This window comes from Myotis davidii, unplaced genomic scaffold, assembly GCF_000327345.1.
Source record: "Myotis davidii unplaced genomic scaffold, ASM32734v1 scaffold508, whole genome shotgun sequence".
Lineage (NCBI taxonomy): Eukaryota > Metazoa > Chordata > Mammalia > Chiroptera > Vespertilionidae > Myotis > Myotis davidii.
Window position 1 is genome coordinate 435373 of NW_006299262.1, and position 22242 is coordinate 457614.

The 22242-nt window shown below is 38.9% G+C and overlaps 1 protein-coding gene across 1 annotated transcript in view; it reads left to right on the forward strand.

The window, feature by feature from the left end:
- The window catches only part of LOC102762022 (protogenin), a gene marked incomplete at its 3' end in the record, with an annotated part of 40500 nt that extends 18818 nt beyond the window's left edge, over window positions 1-21682 (forward strand). The window contains exons 5-6 of the mRNA XM_015571146.1: window positions 20737-20832; window positions 21496-21682. Of these exons, the coding sequence (XP_015426632.1) occupies window positions 20737-20832; window positions 21496-21682 (283 nt within the window). The remainder of the gene's footprint in view (window positions 1-20736; window positions 20833-21495) is intronic.
- Between the last annotated feature and the right edge of the window lie 560 nt (window positions 21683-22242).

Sequence of the window (22242 nt, forward strand, 5' to 3'; positions counted from 1 at the left end):
ACCTGCCTGCTTACTCCTGACCGCCCGCTGGGCTCACTGCTTGGCTCACAGCTCCTTAGTGCTGTCATTGCTGTCATGGAGGTGAGAGAGGCTCCTGCCACTGTCGCTGCGCTTGCCAGTCGTTAGCCTGGCTCCTGTGTTGAGCGTCTGCCCCCTGGTGGTCAGTGCACATCATAGCGACGGATCATTCTGGTCGTTCCACCATAACGGTCGCTGGGCTTTTATTATATAGAGATGTAGAACTACTTGGTTTAATAACATTAAATTGCTATCTATGTCTATATTTAGTTGTCATATCTTGTTTCATAAAATTTTAATATTAAAGTTTACCCCACCCTGATTATGAATTTTAACAAGTTTCTTCCCATTCTTAAAATTTAAAATTTAGCCCAGCTGGTATTGCTCAGTGGTTGAGCATCAGCCTATGAGCCAGGAGGTCATGGTTGGATTCCTGGTCAGGGCACATGCCAGTTGTGGGCTCAGTCCCCAGTGTGGGGCATGCAGGAGGCATCTGATCAATGATTCTCTCTTATCATTGATGTCTCTCTCTCTCTCTCTCTCTCTCTCTCTCTCTCTCTCTCTCTCTCTCTCTCTCTCTCTCTCTCTCTCTCTCTCTCTCTCTCTCTCTCTCTCTCTCTCTCTCTCTCTCTCTCTCTCTCTCTCTCTCTCTCTGAAATATCTATATGTGTGTGTGTGTGTGTGTGTATATATATTCTTTTTTTAAAAGTTAGTGTATATTGATTGAATACACAGAACCTCTACCAGTCCCCAAATTGGGCTCAAGGAATAAGCTTGGCATGGAAGACCTATCAGCATTCATAGATGAAACTGAGATATAGTCAGCGTGTTTTGGGAGCACAGAGGATAAATGGCTAATGTATTGAATGATGAAGAATAGTTTGCCAAAAAAGAATAGTTTGCCTATTTAGAGAATGGAGAAAAATCATTCCAATCATAGGAGCTTAAAATGTGAAAATATTAAAGAGCTAGCCTTATTTGTTTGCCATGGCTAAAACATGGGTTGCATAGATAAGAGATGTAGGGACTAAAACTATAGAGTTAAATAGGGCCCTTGTGTACCCTAATAAATGATTCGGTCTTTGTCCTATAAAATAAGCAATGTGGATCAACCAAAGGACTTGTATGCATGCATATAAGCCCAACCAATGGACACAGACAACAGGGGGGCGAGGGTATGAGTGTGGGGGGGGCGGTTTATGGGAGGGAATGAGGTCACATAGGTAATACCTTAATCAATAACGAAATTAAAGGTTGGAAAAAAGTAAAATAAAATAAGCAATGTGGAGCCATCAAAGTTTTCCAGTGAGAAAGTGACACGGCTTATTTTAGAAGAATAACTATCAATATCACAGAGGATAGGCTTAGAGAATGCAGTGAGGATAGGCCAGGGAGGGGGCTACTGAAGACAGGAAATCAATAAGATGGTTGTAATCTAAGATGATGAGGTGCAAACTAAGGTGGTAGTTCATTGGAGGGAAGGCAGATGTGAAGTTACTTTAAGCTTAGAATAAGTAGGACTTGACTGATTACATATGGGCCTGATAAGAGGCCTTCAGATATAGGGTTTATACCGAAGGGATCTATGAAAAGATGCTCAACACCATTAGCCATTGGGGAAATGCAAATTTTAAAATTGAAATAAGGTACCACTACATACCTATCAGAATGACAAAAAGTGTTTAAATGCCCAAAAATGCCAATAAAAGAGCTAGCATGGACGCAGGACACCTGGAACTCTTACGCATTACTATAGGAATGCCAAATGGCACAGCCACTCTGGGAAAACAGTTTAGTTTAACTTTCTCACAAAGTTAAAACATGTCTGTGCCATGTGACCCAGCAAGGCCATCCTAGGTGTTTACTCCAGAAAAATGAAAACATAAGTTCACACAAAAACCTATAGACAGTATATAGAGCTCTACTCATAATCCCCCCAAACTAGGAACAACAAATAAATAGGTTGCAGTATATCCATACAATTGAATACTTCTCACCAGCCAAAAAGCAATGAACTGTACAGAACAATTTGTAGATGAATATCAATGGCATGCTGAGTGAAAGAAGCCAGTCTCAAAAGGTTACATTCTGCATGCTTTCATGTATACGACATTCTCGAAAAGTCGAAACTACAGGCATGGAGGCCAGATCAGTGATTGCCATGTGTTAGGTGGGGGCAGGCTTTAATTACGAAGTGACAGCTTCTTGATGTGATGGGATTGTTCTGTATATCCTTCGTGGTGGTGGCTCCACAAATCTGTGCATCTATTAAATAGAACTGTACACCAAAAAGAAGTATATAAATTTAGTGGACTTACATTTAAAAATTAAAATAGGAGACTGCGTGTTTTGAGATCAAATGACCAGAGTTTGAATCTTAGCTCTCCCTCCATGAACCTCTGTCTGTTGTCAGTGTCTAGGATATTGAGGACTAAATGTGCTAGTGCACATGGAACCCTCAGCACAGTGCATTGGTACCTAGTAACTGCTCAGTAACTGTTAGAGGTTTGTAAATGTGATGAGGTGGAGGAAGAAGCTGGAGTGACCCTCCAACATCAATTGGAATAGGCCTTTCAGAAGCAAGACCAGGTTGGGAGTAGTGGAGGCTATTGAGTTCAGCCTCGATTGTGTTGGGCTGGAAAGGTTGGTGTCCTGGTAGGGGTGTCTATAGCAGCTTAATACACGGGCTTAGATGTCATAAGATCTGAGACAGGGAGTCATTGAAGGAAGGCAGAGAAGTTGAGAGTTAAAACTACACGCTGATGCCATCCCACTCCAAGGGACCCTGGCATCTTCCTGGCTTTGCTACCTTGAAGGAAGCTGAACTAACAAAGACTTGAGCATAAGAAACCACTGTCGGTGTCATTGTAAAACCCAAGGACATTAGGTCATTTCCAGGAAAGTGGGCACATCCAACAAGTCTCACTGAAATTTCTCCATGTGAAACTTTGAACATTATCACTTTTTGAGTTGTAACCTTCAGTACAGTCTCTTTTTTTAAGTTATCTTTATAGACCTCAGGAAACCAAAATGCTTCCCATATAGATAGCTCATGTTTATATTCTTAATTTGGTGCAATTGTAAACATGTGTCCGTTTCTTCTACTTGCTACAAAAGATAGAGAAATTTTAAATAAGAAAGAAAGGAGCAAATCAGGGAATCGGGCAAATCATTGCTGCCCTGTTATGGGAGAAATAAAGTTGGCAGATTCCAAACTGAATCTTGCAACAAAGCCCAGGAGATACTTTACAGTCTTCAATGTTTGAAAGGCTTTTTAAACTTTTTTTGTAATCCAGTTGACTGCAATAGCAGTACTGCTTAATTTGCATTTCTGCCTCTTAAATTCAGAGGATTGCACAAAGCATGAAAATGAAGGACAGTGTCCCCTGAAAGGATAAATGCCTTTTCCTCCTTTGCTCTATATTGTACTGTATCAGCCTTGTATGAATGGCCTCCTATGGGGTGTTACACCTAACAATTTTATTTTCCACTTTTAAAATATCATCTTGGAGATAGAGAAGGATGGCAGCAATAAGAAACTATACTTTTCTTAAACATTTTTTCAATACCTTTAAAAATGTAATAAGGTTCAACTTTCCATGTCAAACCCCCAAAAATAATTGGGAAAAGAATGTTGATGGTTTTTCCTGGACTTTTATATTCTTGATCTTGAATAGTCATCACCTTTGAAAAGCTCTAAAACATGGAAAGCTCTCTGAAAAACATCTGGCTTGTTATTAAATTAGGTCTAATTCATGAACAAAAATAATACAAAGCTACTCCCTTTTTATTTTTTTAAGATAAAGCAAGAGTTGTTGTTTTTTTCCGAGAACTGAAATTGATGCTTTTGCCTAAATGGTCGTCACATTTGTAGGTTTGAAGTTGTTTTACTGCTTTAGCAGCTGTGTGGCAAGTTTTCTAGCAGACAATGGTGATGGGAGGGGGCTCGGTTGCATCTGGTTTCTCTTTGTGGGATGCCTGAAAAGTTGATATTCAGTGGTTTTCTTGAGAAAGCATTTCATGTGTAGAAAAGAAACTTTTTCAGTACCTAAATTAGCTTGCTGTGATTCAGATGCATACGTTTTTGTTTTCTTGGCTTAAAAAGAAAGAAAAAAAAAAGAAGAAAGAAGAGTAAAGAAAACCCTAAAACCACATAGCAGAGATAACCCTTTGACCTCCGGCTCTGGGGGAGGATTTACAGTACTTGCGGAGCCTCACTTCACATGCCTGCCTGAAAAGAACCCCAAATAAAGTACGGCCCCCGTGGAGATGGAGAAAATAAGCAGGATGAGGAAGTTCCATGGTTTCAGGCGGCTATGTTCTTTACTAGTCTATAAAGTGAAATACCGATTGTGCTGTGTTTCTAGACTTACGTTTGTGTCACTTTAGGTCTGGGGTCTGATGTTAGAGTAGTTAGTCAGGATGCCCTGGGCAAAGCATCCTTCTCTGTCTCCTTCTTAGCAAACACCCCTTCCAGCCAGCTCTCTCAAGTTAAATGTCCACCTGAAATACCTTTTCTTTAGGGAAAGCAAAACAACAGAAATTAAAAACAAAAACAGGCGCTATCAAAATACCAGTTGTTTATCTCTTTATATGTCAACTCAAGTTTTTCTTCAGATACAAAATATGAAACGTACATGAGAACAAAATTAGGTTCATATTTGTCTTCCGAAGAAGACTTTTTAATTTGGTTCCAAATGACAATTCAGATGAAGACATCTGAAGAAGCTTTACAATTTAATGATGTTCACGTCTATACTGGTAATATTTATTTAACTAATAGCTTTCCATTGAATATTTAGCTTTATGAAAATCTCTCCTAAAATACCTCAGTATTCTCTACAGCACTTTGTATTTACATTTTGAAGTTTATTAAATTGATTTCACTGTTTTATTCTCCGCTTCCTTTCGACATGAGCTGATAAAACCTCATTAAAATGATAGCAAATAAAAGCAGTGTTTCCTTGGTATCAGGAAGGTGCTCATAGTTATTGATCAGCTCTTGATTGTTGAATAGGCCAGAACTTTCAATTGGTATTTTTATGAATGAAGGAAAAACTTCAGTAAATTTTTTATTTTCCTAGTTTTAAGAATCTGTAAGAATAATAAAATGCTTGACATGACTTACAAACAATAATTTTCTAACATAAGGGGAAACCTTTTTGTAGGAAATTAAATCAATACTGTCCATTAATCACAGTGCATGTCAACTCTCAAACCACTCTGGAAGTTTCTGGTGAATGTAAAGAACCTTTAGATGTGTGAGGTCCTTAAAGATCTAAGTAGGTTAAAAAAAAGAGGACTTTTTTTTTAAAATGCCACATTAGCACATGAAAGCAACTTCAAGGAGGATAGAAGAAAAGCATTTGCTGTATTGCACTAATTATACTTGTGAGTTGTGCTTTGTTTTTTGTTTTAAGCTTGTTTTTTAAAAACGTAGTTAATGCAAATGAAGTTTTAAGCTTTGTACTAATTACTCCATGGAGTTGAAAGAGCTGCAAGACAGGCCATTTATTGCCAGAGGAAAATATTTTTTTATATTAGCCTTTAAAAATATTTGGTATGTTTGTTTTACAATGTACATAACAGGACAGTCACACAGGTACATGTTATCTATAATAATAAAAGCATAATATGCTAATTAGACCGGATGTCCTTCCTGGTGACCTTCCAGACGAAGCCTGGGCTGCAAGGGAAGCCTGGGTCCTGAGTGCCAGAGGGAAGGCGGAGCCAGCAGCCTACTCTTGCACGAATTTCGTTCATCGGGCCTCTACTAAGTAAATAAAGGTATATGTGCTGAGTATGCAGGCTAGAAAAACTTTATTAATAGAGGGTGAAATAAAACAGTTTGGACACCACTATTCTAAATTAGAGGATCGGGTATTTCTAACTATGGCAGTTATGAAGCTTTACAGTCCAGAAAAGGAAATGAACATTAATCAGATCATCTCATAAATTATAATTACAAACTTTAATAAGTGCTGGCATGGAAAATCGGGAGTTATAAGGCCATGTTATAGGGGACACTTTATAGGTTAAAGGTAGGGGATCAGCGTAGGATTCTCTGAGAAACTGATGTTGAATTAGCCAAGATAGCTGACTCCATTGGCACTCACCTTGGTTTGTCATAGAATATGGAGCAGTTGCCTCAGCTGAAGGTTAAAATGACATCAACTTTCTCAGCCTCCCAGGATGTAAACAATAACTTTTGAAACCTGTGCAGACAGTAGGCAGCACATTTGGCATGATTATTCATCTTCCCTGGTAGATTGTGTCAATGCATCTAGCTAGTCATTATTTCAAATGTACATATATTCTGCTTCCTTCTAAGAAAGATTTGGACTAACAATACAGAAACACAAAATTCAACAAAATAGCCCTAACCGGTTTGGCTCAGTGGATAGAGCGGCGGCCTGCGGACTGAGAGGTCCCAGGTTCGATTCCGATCAAGGGCATGTACCTTGGTTGCCGGTACATCCCCGGTAGGGAGTGTGCAGGAGGCAGCTGATCAATGTTTCTCTCTCATCGATGTTTCTAAGTCTCTATCCCTCTCCCTTCCTCTCTGTAAAAAATCAATAAAATATATTTTAAAAAAATTCAACAAAATATAAAACAAATAGGTGGTATAAGGCCCAATATTGGTAAGGGTTTGGGATTTAAGAGCACTCATACCGAGAGAGTTTAAATTGATGCACAACTTTACTAGGGATAATTGGGCAACACCCCAAGGGGAGGCAGGGCAGCTGTAATACGCATACTCCTTTACCTAGGAATTCCATTATAGACACCTATCAGGAGAAAATAATAAGGAACACGCACAAGCATTTAACCTTAAGGATGTTCACTGTAGTGTACAGTCATTTGTAATTTTGAAAAACTGGAGAAAACCCAAAAACTCAACTACAGAGGTTTAATAAAATAAACTTTGGTAATCCATCCCATTTGAATAAATGTGGACATTGGAAGGAATGTTTTGGAAGAATATTAAATAGCATGAATAGTTGTTCGCAGTATGCTAAGTGGAAAAAAGCAGCTATGCCCCGACCAAGTGGCTCAGTTGATGGGAGCATATGTTTCTCTCTCACATCCCTGTTTCTTACTCTCTCCCTTCCTCTCTGTCTAAACTCATTAAACATATCCTCGGGTGAGAATTAAAAGAAAAAGAAAAAGGAAAAAAGATTATAAAATACAAAAAATACTGAGTAGGTGTGCAAATGGATAGGGAAGGGCATGAAAACCACAACAACAACAACATACAACCCAATGTTCACAGTGCTTATCTCTGGGTGCTGGTACTAAGGATATTTTATTTTAGTTGTCTACGTTTTACAAATTTTCTATAATAAACATATATTCTATCATAATGAGAAGAAACAGTGAAGTATTTTTAATTGGATATGCCTAAATGAAGAAGTTGGTTCAAAGATAAAGATGGGAAAGTCAATGAAACTAGGATTATGGATTCTTTGTTGTATAAGGTTCTGTGCAATTGCTTTAGGAACGCCTAGCTGTTCACTTCCTTGTAGCCAGAGAAGACTACAAACATTGTTAGCTATGGGGCACAGGACAGTTTCATTATTAGAAGAAGATTGTAATATAATAATTAAATTCTTGAAATACAGTACCTCCAGAAAAACTCTATATGCTCAAATTGTTGGAGATTCTCTGTGAATCTATATATTGAAAATCCATACTAACTTATGCTTAACAATGACTTAAGATAATAAGGAAAGAAGATTCCTGTAGTTTCTAGGGTCATTTAACAAGTTACTGGGTTTTGGATGACCTAGAGATATTAGTGGAGGAAACAATTAAAATAGTTTTTGAACTTTCACCTTCCTCCATCTGGATGGCCAAGTATGATGATTTTTAGTGTTTCCTTTTCTTGAACACCCTCCATCCTACTCTTTTCATAAAATGACCTTTGGTTTCAGAATAGAAATTGTGGCAGATGGGCCTTAATTTTGACCCTACAGAACCATAGAAGCTACAAATGAGGAATGATTTTATAGTGATTATGCTCATGGTTAAAACAACAGCACTTTTAAAATAACAGTGAATATAAGAAACTTTAATTCTTCTGTTGAATATATTATCAGGAAATCCTTTTGGTTTCACTCTATGTACTCACATTATTTGAGATTCCCTATCACATGTGTGAAAAGCATTTTAAGATATTTTTAATACTTTCCTGAAAGATTTAAGGTTTGTATAGAATTTGAATAGATTGTTTGTAGCCATTTAACATGGCAACAACCTGCACCCTGAGCTACTTGTATCAAAAAACTCCCAGAATTCTCTTATCTGCTAACACTAAAATTGATGTCAGAGTGACACATTCAGCAGAGTTTCAATAAATTCTGGTGACATGGTGCTTCTTGTGCGTTCTAAAGAGGCATAAATAAATACCACAATCATGCTTTACTTCTGTGATTGATGAAGCCGATATTTCATCAGCTTGCGTTTCCCACTTGAGGAGAAATTTAAGATTGGCTTCAAGCTGTCTACCTGCATCTTTCCCATCTCGCAAGCATGCTTTTCACTGCTGAGGACCGAGATTTGGAGGAATGGTTATCAAACCACAGATGTTTTTGCAATGAAACTGTGCACCTCCGACCAAGTCGCCGTGGTTCAGGAGATGATAGATGGTATTTTCATGTTGCCTCACAAAAGGGTCAAAATGGCATGGTGAGCCCATGACAGTGAGATGGAGAAATGTTAGTCCTGGAAGGAAATTTATTTCATGGCTTCAGGGGCAGTTTGGCTGTCATGAATAGGCGCTCTCTGTCAGTCTATAAAAATATTGTTTGTAAGGCAATGATGTATGTCAGACGGACAGTGTTAGCAGACAGAGCAGCTACTTAAACAAATGCTAAGCCAAGTACAGTAGCATAAGTCAAGTATTTTGGGTGCTTTTAGGGTAAGGATTGCTCTTGAAAGGAATATCAACATAGCCAAAGGAATTTATTTCACTTTCTTAAGTAAACAACACTTGTAAATTCTATAGCCTCTTTATTGTCCTAGGAGACTGCACCACCCACCTCCATTCTAACACTTACTTGTATTATAATTATAAATTTTTAAAATCAGAAATCGCTTCATTTTATTCACTTTTAATTCATTCAGGAACATATGTGTGGACCACACTCAGTACTGTTCACATGAAGCCATCATACATTTTTAGGACAGTGAAAGCCGCTCTCTTTCGGAGTCTCCCTTTCATCCCCACACCCTCAAGGAGACAGCAACTGCTCACCCTCACTCGGCATGATTCCATTCGCTGATGGTGTCTGGGGAGAGACTCAGCGGCAGTGTTCACTCATCTTATGGGTGGACCAGCGAGGGGCCTTTCTTCCCTGGGGGTTCACAAAGGGAAAGAATTGTCACCGGAAAAAACAAAAACTGTTTGTGGGGCCTCCAGTATCGCTTTCAGATTTGTTTTTCAGTGTTTGAAATTAGATTCACTCATGGCAGTGTTCAAGTAGACATCTTCAACCCCAGGTATTTTTGTGCCCAGACAGCCTCAAGTAATACATTTGTCAAAAATGAAAAATAGTTTTTAAAAGAAGTCCTAAAAGCCTGATAGATATATAGAAATGTAATCTCATGGTTAAAAGAGAAATAACATGATCAGAATACTACTGAACATGATATGATTGGGAAAGCTTTATGCTTCCGGATTTTATAAAACAATCCATTTAGCAGATGTTAAAATAGAGATTATCAATAGGACATACTTATTTTGGCAACTGACTCACATGTCACTTACAAAGAAAGTTCATCTAAATTATCCTAAACTTAGTAGGAGAGGGGATGTTTTTACTGGGAGTGAGAGAGGTTGTTTGTCTTAAGGCCCTTCAGGGGGGCAGAACAAAAGGGACTGAGTCATTTCAGGTTTAGACAAATAACCCTACCATGAGCTTTCTGAGAGAGTTGCTGTGCAGAAAACAGGGAAAATTGGGCGGGAAAGGGATTGCCCACTCCATCTGCCATTCTGTCTACTTTACACTCAAATACTCTACATTATCACAGAACAAATTTATAACATGTTGCCATAGTGCTCATGAACAATACTGCCTTAAAAAAGTTGTAAGGCAAATAGTAAAAAATGCTTATGATTCACAATCCCTTACAAAAATTCAATTTCTAAACAAAAGGAGAATGAATTTTAACCTAAGTTTAAGTAAAATTTACATTCTTTCAGCTAAAAAAAACACCTCTGTTTTTAAGTTAGCATGTGAGTACATTCACGTAAGGCATAATTATTTTAAGCATCGTGAATTAACTTTTTCATTCTAACATTAGTCTGATGATACAAGACAAAGAATCCCCTTTTAGGAAAGACCTGCTCCCCCAATCTTATTACTGTTTAGGGGGGAGAAACACAGCAGGCCTTCCAACGTTTGGATAACTTGAAGGCAGGTGACGTTTAAGTGTGACTTGTGTTTTCGGTAAAGCGGAGTGTTTCGCTCCGCTTGCCTTTCCCACCCATCCCCCGCAGCATTTTTCCTGCTCCTCTGCCGCTGGACCAGACTTGCGCTGGCCCCAGGTCTGTGTCAGAGGCCATGACCCAGGTGTCACAGCAGCCCTCACTGCCGGTCTCTGCTCTGAATCATTATGTGGGGGTATTGTGTGAGGGGGACCGGCTTGGGGGCAGTGCAGTCACCCTGGCTCGCCCGACCAAGGCGCTCTTCAGTTGGACTGCGGGGGAACAATAGGCCTGAAAAGACTCACACAAAACCTTGTGGCACAAAAGATTTTATTAAAAATGGACATTTGGCCAGAGACACGAGGTAGCATCCTTCAGCGTTTCATATTCTCACTTACTCTGAGCATGCCTCACTTGAACATTTTCAGACTTCACGGATGGTGACCTTACAACAGCAAATTTTCAGGTTGCTCCTTACCTTTGCATGTGTACTCTAATTTATTAACTGTTTTTAATGCTGTGAAACAATAATGTGACACTAATAAAAGTAAAGCCTTTCTGTAGCAGTATTTTAAGTAAATAATTCAAAGTAGTGCATAGTAATTTTTAAAGTAATGCTTTGTGTTTTCTTAAGACATTGTATTAAGCCACTCCGGCATGTTCCTTATCTGTGTACCAAGCAAGTGGCAGGGACTGTCCTAAAGTAGGTGGGATTGCTTTATCTTCTTTTGGTACTGGGCGGATTGGTTTTGCCACCACCTGAGAAGTTTCCGTAGAAGGATGGAAAATAGAGCTTAAGAAGTCCTCCCCAGATTTGAATTTTAGAAATATCAAAGATGGAGCGACTCCTGAGGGGGTAAAGGTTTCTCATGGTCCTGACCTCAGTTTCCTCTTAAGTTTACCTACCCCTGACCTGTCCACTCTGGCCTGGCTCTTTTCAAGGCCTCTGGAGCCTCACCAACAAGCAGCAGCTGGAGGAGACAAAGGCCTGCTGTTCATGACTCCAGTATTGTCTCCTATTGTTATTGGTCCACAGCTAAACACTTGGCAAAAAAATGTTTTCTACTATGCGTTTTCCAGAAAAACAAACGTCTAGATATGTTAGTATTACAACAAAGAAGTCATAAAATTGGAATTGATGCCCATCAGTTTTACTGTCTGAGTTCATTTCCAATCAGAACATTTGGTCTTCATAGTGTTTGCGGGGAGGTTTGGTGTGGGGTGTGGGTACTTCCTACTAAATGAGCCTATTAGTTTTACCTTGTACAGCTTGAAGTGTAAGGGCAGAACAATGAGCAAAATCTGATAGGACTGGAATTCTTAAATGTTTTCTCCTTAAAATAAAATTAATTTATTCCGTAATGGTTACATCTTTGATTATTCTGACTTTGCTCTACTGTGTATTTAATTACCTTTCCATGTACATTAATATCACCCGCTTATTCAGGGCCTACAACCTGGCATCTTTCAATCATAACCTAAAACCTGGTAGCGCGGCAAAAAAGGGGTTTATATCACAAAGCCACTCGGCAGGAGAGGATGCCATTCTTTAGTGTTATTCTCTTAATTTACACATGTTCTAACATGTTGTGATTTTTTTTTCAAACGTTAGTGATTATATGGACCTGACTTATAAAATAGGCCTAGAAACATAGAATTGGAGCTGAAGGCCAAGAAAAATAAGTTTAAAAAAAAATACTACTCTTATATTGTAGAAGATATAATTGATACTCACAAGGATGGTTTTAGAGCATCAAAAAAATTCCAGTTAATTCCAGCATTCTAAAGAACCAGGGAAGTTTAAAATACATTTTTTGGATATTTTACAGTGTGGGGCAAAAGTAGGATTGCAGTTGTTTGTGTGGAAAATAATTCAATAACTAATTAATTATACAAGAATAAAACTGTATTTAGCATACAACGCTAAACCTACTTTTGCTTCACCCTGTATATAGAAAAATGATTCTTAAAGGAAAGTTAGTTTAGTTATGTAACAGTATCCTTATCTATAAAATAAAAATAATCATATTTTATAGGGTTGTAGTAAGGATTATTTAAGATAGTGCATATAAAGTACATATTAGCTGTTGGCATATAAAAAATAATACATTTTCCCCAACTACTTTATTAACAAAGAAATTCATATTTATTGTAGAACACATGGAAATACAGGAAGCAACATAACTAAAACTTCTAGCAGATAGAGATAGAGACCACTGTTAACGTCTAGGTACATATCAGAAGATAATTCATTTTCATTCCCCTTTATAGCTCTTTCTCCAATGACCCAGAACCTCCTTGCCCCTCCATGTTTTCCGCCTCCCCCAGCCCTGCTAATGAATTTACTCTGTTAAAGGACCTACATACCAGATGTCATTCTTACCCTTGGTGATTTCTTTGCTATATTGGACATTGTCCAGTATACCAATCTCCTTCTCTTGGCTTCTGTGGGATTTTAACCTTCCTGGGTTTCCTCATGACTCTTTAAGACCACTTCCCCTCTCAGCTCCAGGTTTGGAGTCCCTGCTGTCCTTTCCCTCCCTTGGCACCCCTCCTCCATGGGTGACTGCTGAGTGTGCCTCTCCATCCTAACTGCTGGCTCCATGCAGCACTTTTTTTGTTGTTGTTAATCCTCACCCAAGAAGATTTTTTTCCATTGGTTTTAAGAGAGAGAGGGAATGGGGTGGGGGGGAGAGGGAGAGAGAGAAAGAGAGGCATTGATGTGAAATACATTGATCAGTTGCCTCCCCCACACATCCCGACCAGGGCCAGGGATTGAACCTGCAACCCAGGTACGTGCCCTTGATCAGAATTGGGGAACCCATGACCCTTCTGTGGGCCGGCCGACACTCTAACCACTTAGCACACGGGCCACGGTAATGCAGCCTTTTTAATCACCCGCTGGTCAGCTCCACTTGAATGTTCTCCCGGCACCTCTGACTCAACAGGCATTGGCTCTCCCAAGCATATCCTCTTCCAGTTCTGCTGGTAACTTGGGAGCTTTCTTCTTCTCATCAATCCCTTCTCTCCACTGTTCCATTTAGTCAGCTGTCTTCTGAATGTATGTAATACAATCTGCAGTGCCTAGTCTGACTCTCAAAACTCTGTGATCTGCCCCCAGTCTCACTTTTCTATGTGACCCTCACTCCTGTACCCTTTAGGGAACTCTCTCCTGTTACTCATCCCTGATCCAGGTGTTCCTGGCCCTGAGCCTTTGCTTATACTCTTCTCCTGGCCTCGATCTCTTCTTTTCCATGCTTGCCATGGAAAAGGTCAAATTCTGCTCAAATGCACTTTTTTGAAGCCCTCCTCAACCCCCAAACTAATAATCATTCCCTCTTTTTTTAATTCCCTTGGGGAGATATATATATATATATATATTTCAGAGAGAAAAGGAGAGGGGGAGAGAGAGAGAAACTTCAATGATGGGAGAGAATCATTGATCGGCTGCCTCCTGCACACCCCCTACTAGGGATCAAACCTGAAACCCAGGCATGTGCCTTGACCAGGAATCAAACTGTGACATCTTGGTCCACAGGTCTACACTCATCCACTGAGCCACACCCGCTGGGCTCCTTGGAGTTTTAGCAAATCTCCTCCTATCTTGCATGGTACTTGTACCTTTGTCTTCACTTCCCCAATACACTGTTACCTAAACAAATTTGAGAACAACTGGTATTTTTCAACTTCCTAATCTTAAAGATGAGGAAACTGAGTTCTAGGAGAGGCCCAGTTTGCAGCCACATGACTACTAAATCCAAGATTAAAATCCAAATCCCCTCATTTTCACACCACTTCCCTCCTCTACACTTACGTATTTAGCACTAAAACATTTCTACCAGTTGCTAGACGTTTTTTCTAAGCACTTTACAAATACAAATTCGTTTAGTTCCCATTTAATAGATGAGGAAACTCAATTCAAACCTAGGTAGTCTGGTTCCAGAGTCTGTGCTTGAATCACTGCACCAACCTATCCTTCTGTGTGAGAGGGAGCCGGGATTAGGAGTCATGGGATGCTAAGCGTATTTTACATCATCACTATTGATATTTATATCAGCGTATTGTTTTTTATCAGTATGTCATTATTAATGATGTTGTTATTGCTAGACTGTCTCTTTGCTTCTTAGTAGCACTGACTCATTAGAAGTCAGAATTCTTACCTGTTTGTCTCAGCATCCTCCTTTGTAAAGGTCAGGGGACAAAAACGCTACCTAGCTCACAGGGTTTTTTAAGTTCATTTGACAAACACTGAGCCAAGGGAGCCCTTCTCCCTTTTCACTGCTTTGCATGAAGTCTTTCATTTGAAGAAATTTAAGCAATAGCTGTATTTCATGTGGACCTGTTTTGAATTGCTCCTTCATCAGTTTCAGCTGGTGTATGAATAGCTCCCACCTTCACAGCTAAATGAGTGGGGCCATCACACCCTTCAGAGAGGTACACCGATGCCACCTAGTGATAGAGAGCAGAAACACAAGTTACTCGTGTAAAACACTGGACGCTGTGGGTTTATTGTTGTCTTGTGGTCTTTAGGAACAAGTTGCAATGAAAAATGGGGATGTTTACTAACAGAGTTTTTAGTAGGTTACTTAATATGTTAAAAATGCAGCTAATATACTTCTGTTGTTGAGTCATAAAATTTTAGAATGGAATTAGGTTCTTGAAACGCATCTTTAAGAAATATTGGCATTACAGGGAGTCTCATTTTCTTGATCTGTTCTGAGCTGTAGTTGCTGAGAATAATAAAAACCTAATTGTTAAAACTGGATATAATTAACAGTGAATTAATTTGTTGTTTCCATCTGCTTGCTGCTTCTAACGCTAGTCCTCAAACTCTTTCATATTTCCCATTTATGAAACCATTCTTTCATTAGGGAAGAAACCTATTAGGATTTTCCAAAGCATTTATCACCAGGTTGTTTCTTTGTTAGCAGATGAGGAATTACTGGATTAATATGGAAGATGTGGGTGAAGGTGGACTTGACACTGAGAGGATTATACACCATGTGACATGGTCGCTCAAACAGCACGCTCTTAGTGGTCATGAACAAACAGCACGTTGTCATACGTGTATGTCAGACGCTTGAGTGCCTTGCCTGCTCCATGCACTAGGGAACATTAATGAGAACAGAGAGTAGTTAGAACTCAGCTTCAGTGTGTGCTCATTGTTAATTTGCTGATAGTCTGGATTCTAGACCCTGTGTGTCTGAACAGGTTATGCAGTTAGTAAATAACACAGAGTGTTCATTTATCAGTCTGTCTCCTTTGGAAGATTGAAATTAAAAGCAAGGGCTATGTCTTTCTAATCCTTGAGCCTTTCATACAGTGCCTGATTTTTGTTGTTGTTAATTCTCAGCAGAGGATATTTTTTTCCATTGATTTTTCGAGAGAGTAGAAGGAAGGGGGAGAGACACAGAGAGAGAAACATTGATGAGAGAGAGACACATCAATTGGTTGCCTCCCACATGCGTCCCAACCAGGGCTGGGGAACGTGCCTGCAACCGAAGTAGAAGTACTTGCCTGGAATCAAACCCGAGACCTTTTAGTCCTCAGGCCGACACTCTTATCCACTGAGCCAAACTGGCCGTGCCTGCAACCAGAGTAGAAGTACTTGCCTGGAATCAAACCTGAGACCTTTTAGTCCTCAGGCCGACACTCTTATCCACTGAGCCAAACTGGCGAGGGTCAGTCCCTGGTTTTTAGGAGTCACCTGATCATTGTTTATTTATACCTTGAACTCTTTCTTGACCAACCAGACTTCTGGTTCTGATTAGATCCTATATGAAACAAACTCAAGAAGAAGAGCTAGTGGTGACAGTGAATCAGAAAGCACAGAAGTGAGGCAAGTCCTGCAGCCAGTGGAGTAAAGATAAAGTGTAGAGCTATTCCAATGCTTCAAGAAGGAGAGCCTCATATTTTGGCCAGTGTAGAGCTATTCCAGTGCTTCAAGAAGGAGAGCCTCATATTTTGGCCAAAGGCTGCCTGCCTAATAAAGAAAGTTAATTTGGCTGGGACCACGATTTTGTTAGCTTAAGCTGACCCTCCATAGTTAGGAATGAAAACATTTAGAGTCCAATTTCTGTTAAATTAATTTGACCTTTCTTTCTTGACCCTTCATCTTTATATATTGCTAAACCTTTAAGCAACTTTAACCATAGATCCAAACGCTAGGTGAGCTATCAGCACTGGGATCGTTAAGAGTTAGCCCTGTTGAGGAGTGATTTTAATACCCCTTATTTTAAGTTTTGAAGAATCTGGGACCAAGTTTCTCCACTCTGTCTCTTCCTCCTCCTTCCCTCGCTTAGCTTTGAGAAGGTCTGCATTGTTCTTTGTGGCTGCTCTTCCTGACTCTGCTGTTTTCCCCCTAAACCACATAGCCCAACTCTGCTGAGTCTCCGTAACCAAGCACCACATATGTGGTGTGGTGACACTTAACTCAAGAAGAGCTTGTAACAGACCGTGGGAACGGGTTCCTGTGGCCCTGCAGGGTTGGTCCTGGGTCTCTGCTTTGTCCCCCACGTATTAGAGGGTCTTTGCAGAACTGCAGAGTTTAAGGATTAGTGCTCCTTAAGCTGAGGCACATGGTGTGTGCATTTAACTGTCTTTAATATATTGTTCCTAAGCTAATTTTTTTACTCTATGAGACCATTTGTTAACTGGGTAGCTGTTCTCTGTCTTCTTTCTTAGTTAATGAGTCTTACTGCCTGATAATGCTCATCTCAACATTATTTGCGGACCTTGGCCCCTGAGTCCCCTCTTCAATTTGCAGACAGTATATGAAATCAAATTTTTAACAAAGTGGTGAACCAGAATAAGCCAGGTTGTGCCTGGGTCTCTGGAGTAACAAACCAAAATGACATAATGACTAGATTTTGAGATTGGAGTCATATGCTTTAAAACCTAACAGAAGCACGTGGCAAATGCACGTGGCCCACTGCTCAGCTTGCCCAGCCTGAACTTCTTATTTTTCAAAACAAGAATCTTTGTAGAGCATGAGGAAGGGATCCGTGTGAACAAATGTGAGTGGGTTTTCCCTCTAAATTAGGTTTTCCACATAGTATGTCCTATTTATTTTTCCCACTAAAATCATTTCCAAAGTTATCCTGGTTCTCGTCTTCCCTTTTGTGTGTGGATAGAAACGAATTGGGGGCACCTCCACGTGCTCCATTCGCCTGCTCGTTCGTTTACGTTTTCCTGACCTCCTATAAATGAGCAGGGGGAGCAGCCCGGCACTGGAGAGGGTTCTGATGGGCCACTCGGACGAGTTCCAGATGAGCATCCGGGTGTGCTCCTCCTCACAGTGCTCATTGGAGTCTGTGCCGAGTGGGAAATAGCCAGGTGGTGAGGGTCTTAAGGGAGCACCTCTGTCTCTCATCTCTGCTTCTGCCTGACCCTTAAAAAAATAGGTTAATTCTGGGTTTGAAATTTAGTGTAAGCAGTTCATTTTTTAAAGAGGAAGAAGGGAAAACTTGAAGAATCCATTTTAGGGTTAAAAAAATATTCCAGAGAAGTATTCATGAAGTGTTGATAGATTGCACCGCAGAAAAAGGAATAATCTCTCCAGCTGCCCTCATACACCCTTATCAAAATCAGCTTTCTATGAGGGAGGGCTGTATCCGTGTCCAGCTCCCTGAGGCTGTGAGCTACTTTGGGCTAATTCTGTCTCACCCTTCCTTTTCTGTGTCTGCTATCTTCCTGACATAAGACCTCACTCACACTCAGGAAGCTTCCCTAAAGATACTCTTCTGAGCACAGACAGAATGAAGAAATGTTTTTGAAGATGGCACTGTGACTTTATAAAGAACTAGGTTGCAAAGAGCCTGTTGAATTCCATTCGTCCCCTTTCAGAGGGAGTATTTGTAAAACTGAACTCAGGATTCAGCTGACGGATGAGTTCAGCAACATGGTAGGAGGAAAGAAAGAAAAAAGCAGCACTGGCTGATGTGGCTCAGTGGTGAGAGCACTGGCCCACACAGCCAAGGGTCACTGGTTTGATCCCCTGTCAAGGGCATGTACCTGGGTTGCAGGTTAGATCCCCAGCCCAGGTTGGGGTGCCTGCAGGAGGCAACCTATTGATGCTCACACTCACTGATCTTTCTCTCCTTCCCTCCCTCCCTTCCTCCTTTCCACTGTCTCTAAAAATCAATGGGAAAAAATACCCTCAGGGGAGGATTAACAACAACAGAAAGAAAAAAAGCAGATTCAAATTAAGTAGCCTTTAATCTGAACCGAAATCTTGTGGATCTTAGAATTTCAGTGCCAAATGTTCATTTGAGTGATGAAATCCAAGTATGTTTCTATGTTCTCCAGTAATCATTTTATAAAATATTTGAAAATATTTCAGTTTTGAAAGTCATTATAATGAGACAAACCTGCAGTGGCAGGGCCCATGTATTTGTGTAAACTTAAAGGCCCTGTACTGTTATATCCACAAGGTCTTGGTTCTACTTTGTATGACATTAGACACACTACTTAATACATTTTTACCACAGTTTTTAATAAATGGGAATAATATATCTTACAGGGTTTTTGTGATACTTAAGATAATGTATATGAGAAACATTTTCTATAGTCAGAAGTTATTAATCTTCCTACTTTTTTATCTAGAAAGAACAGAAATTTTCTAAGTTGTATAAATTTTTTGTGTTTTTAATTTTATCAAAACAAATAGAAATAAATATTTTTATTTTAGGAAAACTTTTAAATGGAATTTAATATTAAATGTTAGAATATGTTAATCAATTTCTAAAATATTTATACAAACTCACAAAATTACCTAGAAGAATTTAATAAACTTCACATTTTATTTTTTTTAATTTATTTTTTTAATGTTTGAATTCACTCTAGAATTATCTTTTTTTAAATTCTAAATCCTTTTCCACATTGGCTATATCTATTAAAGATTACTGTTTTTCTACTTCTGGGTACTATACCAAAAGGCAATGAAATCTGTATCTTTTAAAAATATATATATGTAGTGTGTGTGTGTGTATATATATATATATATATATACACACACACACTACATATAGGAATATTATTGAACCTTAAAAAGAATGAAATCTTGCTTTTTGCAATTAACCTAGAGAACATTATTCTAAGTAAAGTAATTCAAACACAGAAAGACAATTACTGTGTGATCTCACTTACATATGGGATCTAATATAGTTGAACTTACAGAAACAGAGTAGAAAGATGGGTGCCAGGGTTGGAAGGTGGCGGAAATGGGATGAGATAATCAAAGGATACAAAGTTTCAGTTACAAAAAAAAATTTTTTTGAGATCTAATTTATAGCATAGGGACTATAATTATAAAAATTCTATTGTCTACTTAGAATTTGCTAAGAGTGTAGGTATTGTTTTCCCCACATATACATGAGATGATGGATGTTAATTAGCTTGATTACAATGATTATTTCACAGTGTATATGTATATTGAACATCAAACTGTACACCTTAAAATATATGACTTTTATTTGTCAACTATACCTCCATAAAGCTAGGGAAAAAAAGACATATTATTTCTGAATAATATTTATTTTTACTGTAAGCAAGCATTCTGTAGTTATAAATGGTTATACTTAAATTTATTGATATAATTAAACTTCTTGTATATTTTATAAAGTATATCATTTAAATGTTATAATCATTTATTTCTCAGAAGCCAGAATTTTTTTTTTTTTTTTAATATGCATGGGATGGACTTTGGTTTTCAGATTGTGATAGTTAATGAATACCAGTAGAGGGAGCTCCAACTCATCTTTCTTGGTGAATTTAGCTCTCAACTTGAAAATGTAGGTTTGTGAAAAGGTCATGCTTAGAAATAAATAACACATGGTTCTAAAGATTTTCATACGTGCTAAAGGTTGACAGTTGTCATCCTACTTAACCTTGAGGGGGGGAAACATCTGACTTTGATTTTCATGCTTTTAATAAACTTACCATCAAATAACTAAATAAAAATGCCTGTATAGTGTAACTTCTTATAAGTGATTCATCACCCAAACGACATCTTTTAAATTATCTCAGTTGAGGAGGAGGAGGAAGAGTGGTGTTAGTATTGTTCTTGTTTGAAGTGAGGCTAAGCAAAGTAAAATTTAAAATAATTGGTAGTCACAAAAGTAATGACATACTAAGGTGAATTGCTGAGTCATTGTATAGGATAGGGAGAGAGAAAATTTCATTTTACTTAGAACTGGTATTCATTCAGAAGATTTAAAAACCAAAATGTAGAACCTTTGTTTGCATCTAGATGGCTAGACCTAGTTATTAACCTGTTGGTTTCTTCATAGACCCCAGAAGAAAATACCACGTGAGGCTGCTGGCTTACAACAGCATAGAAGATGGTTATCAGGCAGACCAGACAGTCAGCACGCCAGGATGTGTGTGTAAGTAAGAGTTACGGTCGCTGGTTTCACTATGTATGGCTCACGCCTTCTCCTCCTCTGTCTTGAAGTGTCAGTCTCATTACTACTTGGAAGCCTTCGTGGTGGGATCACTCTATATCCTCCATGGTGCCTAAGATAGCATCTTGAACAAGTACCCGCTCAGTAAATATTTAAGTGATCTGTATCCAATCATAAGAGCCTGTTTTACTTTTGCATGCAAAAGACTGTAAGAAATTTAACTGGGAAAAATTACCCTGAATACCTACATATACTGAACTTTCTTTTACCTGCTCCAACCTTGAGGCTAATTATTTCCTTCCAGTTACTGTTCAGTTTTATTGCTACTAAGAGCTGTTTGATTTTATTGCTACTAAAGTGGGTGTCTGTCGAGTTTTAAGTCCACTGCTGGCTTTCTGAATGCCTTTGGCTGGTAGCTTGACTTCTCCATGCTTCTGTTTTACAATCGAAGTACTGATAATATTTGATTCTTCATCTAATTCCTGGAAGAGTTGGTCAGATTTGAATAACAGACCACTACAAACCTCTCAAGGAAGAGAGACCTCAAGGCAACTGACTGGGTGGGGTGTTAACGATGTTACCATTTACCACTTCCTACCATCAATGTTACGCCATGAGGTAAATTAACATTGTCTTTTTCGATAGCTGTTCGTGATCGCATGGTTCCTCCTCCACCACCACCCCACCATCTCTATGCCAAGGCTAACACCTCATCTTCCATCTTCCTGCACTGGAGGAGGCCTGCATTCACCACGGCACAAATAATTAACTACACCATTCGCTGTAACCCTGTCGGCCTGCAGAATGCTTCTTTGGTTCTGTACCTTCAAACGTATGTAGCTTCTGTTAATGGTTGTTTTCTTTGCTCCCGTCCTCATTCATACTTCCTGCCATCTTGGGTTAGCTTGAGCTTCAGCTGTGAGCACTTGTCTCGGGACTTATCTGACTTATTAAAATGCTTGGGGATTTTGCATCTTTATCATATTCAGTTCTGAAACTGCATTTTTTTTTTTTTACATTTACTCTCTGGAAACGAGTTTTTTTTGTTTGTTTGTTTCCCCAGCCTCATGCAAAAAGATTAGGCAAGGAGCTATTTTTCCTTTACTTTCATACAGCGAAAGAAAAGCATGTTGAAAAGAAAAACAAAAGATCATCTTCATGTTGGCATCAAAAAATAAAGCTAGTTATTCTGTTTTCTAGGTTATAGATAAAAAGATGCCTATCACTATAACTTTAAAGTATACTTTGACTTCCAGCATTTCAGAGGAAATCCCTTTGTATTAGGATACTTGTAGGCAACTTGTATGGCAATTTATAGGCTTATTTTTATAGGATAATACCAAATGTGGTATATAAAAGTTAAATCAGATTGCTCTTTGAGTGTAAAAAAAA